The 8,873-nt window shown below is 39.5% G+C and overlaps 1 protein-coding gene across 1 annotated transcript in view; it reads left to right on the top strand.

Annotated features, from left to right (window-relative positions):
- The first annotated feature begins 593 nt into the window (after positions 1-593).
- HAMP (hepcidin antimicrobial peptide) overlaps positions 594-8,873 on the top strand; it is an 8,443-nt gene continuing 163 nt past the window's right edge. The window contains exons 1-2 of the mRNA XM_082273709.1: positions 594-749; positions 6,428-6,490. Coding sequence (XP_082129835.1) covers positions 672-749; positions 6,428-6,490 — 141 coding nt within the window. The 5' untranslated portion in view covers positions 594-671. The remainder of the gene's footprint in view (positions 750-6,427; positions 6,491-8,873) is intronic.

Below are 8,873 nucleotides of genomic sequence, written 5' to 3'. Positions count from 1 at the left end.
GAGCGCAGCCTAAACCTGCCCTGAGAAATACCATGCACCCATCACTGGAGTGCACGTAAAAAGAAAGTGGCTGCAAAGAGGCTGCAGAAGATCAGCATCACTGTGACTTAAAAAAAGATAAAAAAAAAAAGATGAAAAGAGTATTTTATTTAACTGTATTTAATAACCATTATTTTTTTAAGTACTGTGCTTTAGCAAAGTATATGGGATGAGATTAGGATTTAATTGAATTACTATTCATGTATTTCTTTTGAGCTGAGGACTTCTCTGCTTCTTGGATTTTACCTTCACAGCATAAGAGAACAGGATGACATACTGCTGTTCAGTACAATTGTAACGTAACCTTTAAGTCACTTCCTATCCACCATGTACAGTACATCCTATGTTCCAGAATTTCCCCAGGTCTGAAATCCTACAACTATTACGGTAAAGATCCCGTGCTATGCGATAACGTCTGGAAAAATTTCAAAATTTGTAGCACTGGCTCTTCCCGTAAAAAAAATAAATAAACAAGCAGAAGGCGCCATGGATTATCAGAAAAGTGACCTCTTCTGTGACCTCCAGGCCAGGACTCGTCCATATATACAGCTCTGCTCTGACGGATTACCAAACAGGTCTCTCAGACTGAACTCACCTGACACATAGACTTGGATCTTCTCAAGATACCGAAGATGAAATCAACTTACCTTTGCCTAATTCTCATCCTCTCCACCGTATGCCACCGAGGAACCTGCGCCTTCCTCAAAAAGGTAAGGGGGTTGTAGGGAAAGGTGAAACCATGGTTAATAAAAGCCACCCCAGATGTGTGATAGGTAGTCTTCAAATGGTGCCCACCAGGCTAGTGGCTGACCCTTTGTACGAAGGTTATTTCCAAGAACAGCAGAAGTCTTCTCTACCAAAAAGTTTTATTTTTTTAAAGTATATTGGAAGAGGTAAGTGGGTATTAGGAAAAGGTAACACCATGGTTTATAAAAGCCACCACAGATATGTGATAGGTAGACGTCAAATGGTGCCCACTAGACTGGTAGTTGACCTTTTGTATGAAGGTTATTTCCAAAAACAGTAGTAGTCTTCTCTACCAAAAAGATGCTTTATTTTTTAAAGTATATTAAAAGAGGTAAGTGATAGTAGGAAAAGGTGACACAATAGTTCATAAAAGCCACCACAGATACGTGATAGGTAAACGTAAAATGGTGCCCACCAGACTGGTGACTGACCTTTTGTATGAAGGTTATTTCCAAAAACAGCAGTAGTCTTCTCTACCAAAAAGTTTTATTTTTTAAAGTATATTGAAAGAGGTAAGTGGGTTTTAGGAAAAGGTAACACCATGGTTTATAAAAGCCACCATAGATATGTGAAAGGTAGACAAAAAATAATGCCCACTAGACTGGTGGTTGACCTCTTTTGTATGACGCTTATTTACGAAAACAGAAGTAGTCTTCTCTACCAAATAGATGCTTTATTTTTTAAAGTATATTAAAAGAGGTAAGTGATAGTAGTAAAACGTGACACCATGGTTTATAAAAGCCACCACAGATATATGATAGGTAGACATCAAATGGTGCCCACCAGACTGGTATTTGACCTTTTGTATGAAGGTTATTTCCAAAAACAACAGTAGTCTTTTCTACCAAAAAGATGCTTTATTTTTTAAAGTATATTAAAAGAGGAAAGTGGGTTGTAGGAAAAGGTAACACCATGGTTTATAAAAGCCACCACAGAAATGTGATAGGTAGACGTCAAATGCTGCCCAATAGACTGGTAGTTGACCTTTTGTATGAAGGTTATTTCCAAAAACAGCAGTAGTCTTCTCTACCAAAAAGATGCTTTATTTTTAAAAGTATATTAAAAGAGGTAAGTGGGTTGTAGGAAAAGGTAACACCATGGCTTTAAAAGCCACCACAGATATATGATAGGTAGACAAAAAATGGTGCCCACTAGACTGGTGGTTGACCTTTTTTGTATGACGCTTATTTACGAAAACAGCAGTTGTCTTCTCTACCAAATAGATGCTTTATTTTTTTAAAGTATATTAAAAGAGGTAAGTGATAGTAGTAAAACGTGACACCATGGTTTATAAAAACCACCACAGATATGTGATAGGTAGACGTAAAATTGTGCCCACCAGACTGGTGGCTGACCTTTTGTATGAATGTTATTTCCAAAAACAGGAGTAGTCTTCTATACCAAAAAAAAATGCTTTATTTTTTTAAGTATATTGAAAAAGGTAGGTATGTTGTAGAAAAAGGTGGTGACACCACCGTTTATAAAAGCCACCACAGATATGTGATAGGTAGTGCCCACCAGACTGGTGGCTGGCCTTTTGTATGAAGGTTATTTTCAAAAAACAGCAGTAGTCTTCTCTACCAAAAGGTTGCTTTATTTTTTAAAGTATATTCAAAGAGGTAATTGAGTTGTAGGAAAAGGTAACACCATGGTTTATAAAAGCCACCACAGATAAGTGATAGATAGACAAAAAAATGGTGCCCACTAGACTGGTGGTTGACCTTTTTTGTATGACGCTTACTTCCAAAAACAGCACTAGTCTTCTCTACCAAATAGATATTTTATTTTTTAAAGTATATTAAAAGAGGTAAGTGATAGTAGTAAAACGTAACACCATGGTTTATAAAAGCCACCACAGATATACGATAGGTAAACGTAAAATGGTGCCCACCAGACTGGTGGCTGACCTTTTGTATGAAGGTTATTTCCAAAAACAGCAGTAGTCTTCTCTACCAAAAAAAAATATTTATTATTTTAAGTATACTGAAAAGGTAGGTAGGTTGTAGAAAAAGGTGACACCATGGTTTATAAAAGCCACCACAGATATATGATAGGTAGTGCCCACCAGACTGGTGGCTGGCCTTTCGAATGAAGGTTATTTTCAAAAACAGCAGTAGTCTTCTCTACCAAAAGGATGCTTTTTTTAAGGTATATCTAAAGCCAAAACATTTTTCTAGTTTTGTATAAATTGGTTAAATTTTGTAAAGATTGGTTTTGAAATAAACTCAAGGTATGGGATCGTTGTGTTTATATACGGTATATGATTATATTATTGAAAATATTTTACACACTTTTTTATTAGGATAGAGCCACACACTGTAGGTGGTTTTTTGTGGGGTGTCTAGTTTTGTAAAGGGCTAAAACCCCTGTCAGGTTTATTGTTTTCTTCTTTGTTGCATTGGGGAGCTTTCCCTTTACGAAGACACAGCAGGAAGTAAGAGGAAATCTCCTCAAAGTGAAGAGATATTCCTTCTTAGAAAGTTGTCGATGGATCAAACGTCCCTATTGAGTGATTACCCCCACTCCCTTACAGGGGTATTGCTAGACCCTGGCACCTAGGGCAGGTTCCCCGGGTCTTCTACTTCTACCATTGGGGAGCTTTCCCTTTACAAAGACACAGCAGGAAGTAGGAAGAAATCTCCTCAAAGCGAAGAGATATTCCTTCTTAGAAAGTTGTCAATGGATCAAACGTGCCTATTGAGTGATTACCCCCACTCCCTTACAGGGGTGTTGCTAGACCCTGGCCCCTAGGACAGGTTCCCCGGGTCTTCTACTTCTACCATTGGGGAGCTTTCCCTTTACGAAGACACAGAAGGAAGTAAGAAGAAATCTCCTCAAAGTGAAGAGATATTCCTTCTTAGAAAGTTGTCGATGGATCAAAGTCCCTATTGAGTGATTACCCCCACTCCCTTACAGGGGGGTTGCTAGACCCTAGAACCTAGGGCAGGTTCCCCGGGTCTTCTACTTCTACCTTTGGGGAGCTTTCCCTTTACGAAGACCCAGCAGGAAGTAAGAAGAAATCTCCTCAAAGTGAAGAGATATTCCTTCTTAGAAAGTTGTCGATGGATCAAACGTCCCTATTGAGTGATTACCCCCACTCCCTTACAGGGGTGTTGCTAGACCCTGGCACCTAGGGCAGGTTCCCCGGGTCTTCTACTGCGTGCCCCTTCTAATGAGTGCCCTGTGTCTTCTAATGAGTGCCTTGGTTTTCCTTTGCTGTTGCCACCATCCCCAGTATGATATTTCAGACATTCCTCAATCTTTGTTAAACTAATTCTTTGTATCTTGTATATCCATTCCATGTGCAATACGCTTTTGGAATGTCCTGCAGCTCATTTACTTTTGAATAAGTGATATTTTTTAGACAATTATAATATATTTAACTTTTATTTTAAATTATGTAATCAATAGAGGAAATTAAAGTTATGGCCATTTAAGGAAATTTGTAATTAAAAAATATTGTTGGTCTTGTGTAATCAATTGTATAGTAGCATTTTATCCCATACCACAGCCACATAAACACAGAAAATCTAGAAATAGAAACGAATCAGACTTTTGAGGTACCACTCATATACATAAAACTTTTTATATATAAGAAATATATTTGTATGGTATATAATCAGTGCTTTAAGTGGCCCAAAAGAGGTGCAGGTACTCTATTATAGCCTATAAATTTTGTCACCCCCCCCCCGCCCCACATCAGGGTCCCCACAGAGCACCTCCCCCTGGCCTGGGCTGGGACTCTGGAGCAGGGGGACTCACTGGTGGTGACTGGTCTGGCTCTGGAGTGGGAAATATTCTTGGGGGGGGCAACAATTGAGGGCGCAGATGTTCAAAATAAGCATACTGGTACGCTAAGGCGCACAGGGAGGTGGCGGTATGCTCAAGAGCCATATTTGGAAGTGGCGGTACTGAGTACCAGTGCATACCGGCCCACTTAAAGCACTGTATATAATACATAAAATATGTTCTTGGGGCTTATTTATGCATACAACCCAATATTCATTGATAGTTCACACTAGACCTCCCTATATTTAGCACTCATTGGATATCCCCTAGATCAGGGTTTCTAAAACAGGGTTTCATGGCACCCTAAGGTTCCTCCACAGTTTGCTACAGGTTCCTTGAGCAATTTCTGCCTCTCAGATGATTTCCCACTAACACCATTGACCCTTTTAGCTATCTATAAGGGGGTAATTCTTCCCAATGACCACAAATGTAAGGATCATTCTTCCCACTGACCATCATACTAATGTATCATGAGTTGCAGATGCAGTAATTTTTCGCAAGGATTCCTTGGGACTCGAAAGTTATTTTTAGGGTTCATCTCTGTTGATAAGGTTAAGAAAGGCTGCCCTAGATCTACAATTACGTGAAAGTATGTATAGCCAATTACCGTATATTCTGTACATTCAGAGACATATCCAGCCATTTTTGTAAGCAACCTCCAAAGTTGACTTGAACCAGCTCTGGTAGAGACCTTCTCTACATTTTCACAGCTTTTACTATAAAAAACCTTTTGGTATGAGAAGATTAAACCTCTTTTCCAACAGTTATAAGAATGTCCTAGTGTCTTTTAGGGGTGACTTTACAGTGAACAACTGTCTATTATGTTTACTATATGGCCCAATTATGTATTCGTAGGTGATCATACCCCCCTTGAGTAAAAGACTCCAGTTTAACTTATCTGCCTTCATAGCTAAGCTCCTCCAATGTCCAATTATTTCATCACCCTCTTCTGCTGTTTTTGATACCACAACATTTTGGTAACGGGGACCCCAAAACTGACCTGACTAATGTCTTTGAAAGTTCTTATCTGTCTGGGTCATAGATGGCATATCTTGTAGTTGTTAAACATATTCAACTGCTCATAGTTGGATTGTTAGTCAAATTTAACCAAAAATGGAAAAAAAAAAAAAAACAGTTTGTAATGGCAGAACCCTAAAAGTTGTTTTTTAGAGGAAAACCAAAAAACCTTACAAAGTTTTGGTCAAGTTTTGTCCTTCTTCATCCATAAAGGCAACTGGATATTCTCTGTTAGGGCTCTTTCACACAGCTGCTCCGTGTGTCCGCAAATCATCCTATTTTTTGCGGATGATTTGCGGACATAATGTAAGTCTATGGCATTGCGGATGTCAGTGGAATACCATCCGCTGACATTCGATTTTCTTCCTTTCAGTTCTGTTCCGTTTTTTGGAACGGAACAGAACCCTATTTTTTCATCCGTTCAAAAAACGGAAAGGAAGGAAAATCGGATGTCAGCGGTGTCACCCGCTGACATCCGCAATGCCCATAGACTTACATTATGTCCGCATATCATCCACAAACGGATGGGATGATATGCGGACATACGGAGCGGATGACATAAATGTCATCCGCTCCGTGAAAAAAAAAAAAGTCCCGGAGCGGCCGTGTGAAAGAGCCCTTACTGCTGGTAAATATTCACTGATGTGACTGTATAATAAATATATAAAGCAGTGTAAATTGGCAGCACTATATAAGTAACTGAAATAAATAAATAAAAAAATAAAAATAAAATAAATACATTTTATTATTCAAATCAGAACCGTGTACAGATGTTTAGAAACAATCTATAAAAATAACAAAAAATATAATTCTATTTTTTTTTTTTTTTTTTCAGAATGAAAACCTGGATTCTACAGTCCAACTGGCTCACCCACAGATAGAAAGTGCAGACATCAAGGTAGGATATTCCAAGATGATATCATGTATGATGTAGGACAGCTGGGTAATGCTTGGTCACTGTGCATGGGAACCATAAAGTAAGGTCTATGTCACACTTGTGATCATTTAAGGATGTGGGTTGATGGTACTGAACCTCTAAAAGTTCTCTTTCTACCAACCTATAGTGTGGAACTGCAATGTCTGGACCAGCCTTTCTCTACCTTTTTTCTCTTGAGAAACCCTCAAAATAATGTTCAGGTTCTCAATAAGTTGAAGAAAGTTTTAAATATTAAAAAAAAAATAAGTGATGTGGAGTATCTAGCTTATTTGACGCCCAGGCCAATTCTTTTTGTTACCAAACACCTACAATGCTATTTTCAGTAACATTCTTAAAATGAATACTAAGAAAGATGGGCAGCAAAAATTGTGGTATTATTATTATTATTATTTCAGGTTCTTATATAGCGCTGTCAATTTACGCAACGCTTTACATATACATTGTACATTCACATCAGTCCCTGCCCTCAAGAGCTTACAATCTAAGGTCCCTAACTCACATTCATACTTACATAGTAGGGCCAATTTTATACAGCATCCAATTAATCTACCAGCATGTCTTTGAAGTGTGGGAGGAAGCCGGAGTACCCGGAGGAAGCCCACGCAGGCACAGGGAGAACATGCAAACTCCAGGCAGGTAGTGTTGTGGTTGGGATTCGAACCAGCTACCCTCTTGCTGCTAGGCGAAAGTGCTAACCACTACACCACTGTGGTATCCTCTCACATTAGTGGTCATTGTAGAAGTGACCTCTTACACTGTTGGTTAGTGAACAATTGCCCAGGTTGATGTTCGGTGTAGTTAGGAGATCAATCTTACATTGCTCATTGCTCAAAGAACCCCTAGCAACCTCAGGAGGAACCCTAGGCTTCCACAGATCCCTAAATAAGAATGTCTGATCTGGACAATGAGCTGGTAGTTGAAGGACTTTAGTGGTCACTTTGTAAAGTGGTTGTTTTTGGCACCTTCAAAGTCCCATGTTTATGTTCTTATTTGATTCTTTGATATTGGTAGAGGATAGACTTAGCAATAGCATGCAATGTCAAGCGGCAGCTGCCAAAGCCAGCAGAATATTAGCATGCATAAAGAAAGGGATGTATTCCAGAGATAAGACTATAATCCTTCCACTTTATAAAACTCTGGTCCGACCACATCTGGAGTATTCTGTCCAGTTCTGGTCGCCAGTCCTCAGGAGGGATGTGTTGGAGCTGGAGAGAGTCCAGAGAAGGGCAACTAAACTGATTAGGAGATTGGAGGACCTTAATTATGAAGAGCGTCTGCAATCGCTTGATTTATTCTCCCTGGAGAAGAGACGCCTGAGAAGGGACATGATAGCAATTTATAAATATCTTAATGGTGATCTCGGCATAGAAAAAAAGCTATTCAGTCGGAGGGATTGCATGAGGACTCTGGGGCATTCAATGAGATTAGAGGAGAAGCATTTTAACCTCAGGCAACGCAGGGGGTTCTTTACTGTTAGGGCTACAAGATTGTGGAATTCTCTACCACAAGAGGTGGTTTCTGCGGGAAGTATGGTGGCTTTCAAAAGACTCTTAGATTTACATCTCAAGGATCAGAACATTCAGGGGTATGAGAGGTGATTACAGCCACACACACCTACACAGGTTGAACTGGATGGACTATTGTCTTTATTCAACCTCACCTCTACTATGTAACTATGTAACTATGATATTGGGAATGTGGTGCCTCATGGCCATTCACCGCCCGAACACATGTAGAACTTTCATGGTCACCTTTAGACTCTGACATAACTGAGTAAATGTAGAATTGAAGCACCACATTGTATACTAAAAAGTCCATATACAAGTTTATTCTAATATTAAAATCTGATGGAGAATTGTACGCAAATTCCTCAACCAGCTGCTCATGAACAGCCTACCAGACCAAAGTTTTCATTATTAGGCCAGCCTACATCTGCCAGGCCCTGATGAAGGGGGCGAGGTCCCAAAAACCTGTTGGCTTTGTGTAAAATCCACCTTGAGATTCTACATTGATATAAACTTCTTTTTGGATGTTTTAATATCATGGTGTGGCACTTCAATTCTGAATAACAAACTAATAATCAAGTCACTGGTGACCATTCGGCAGCAACAAGATTGCTGGAGAGAACAGAAAAACGACTCTCCTGCAGCATCTCCCTTACCAGGGGTTGAGTGGAAGCTTATTGATCTGGCCAGCAAGGGAGGAATATCATGGAAATCAGAGTATAGTTCTTCTGGCCAACATATAGATTCTGCTGCTGAAGGGGCCCTGAATGGGTTTGCTGTGGGGCCCCATTACAGCTCCGGCTCCCATGTACAATAGCTATTTAGCTGTTTTCCTGAAG

This window comes from Pelophylax lessonae (assembly GCF_965119305.1).
Source record: "Pelophylax lessonae genome assembly, chromosome: 12".
Lineage (NCBI taxonomy): Eukaryota > Metazoa > Chordata > Amphibia > Anura > Ranidae > Pelophylax > Pelophylax lessonae.
The sequence above is the reverse complement of the archived record's forward strand: the minus strand, read 5'-3'. Positions and strand labels throughout refer to the sequence as shown.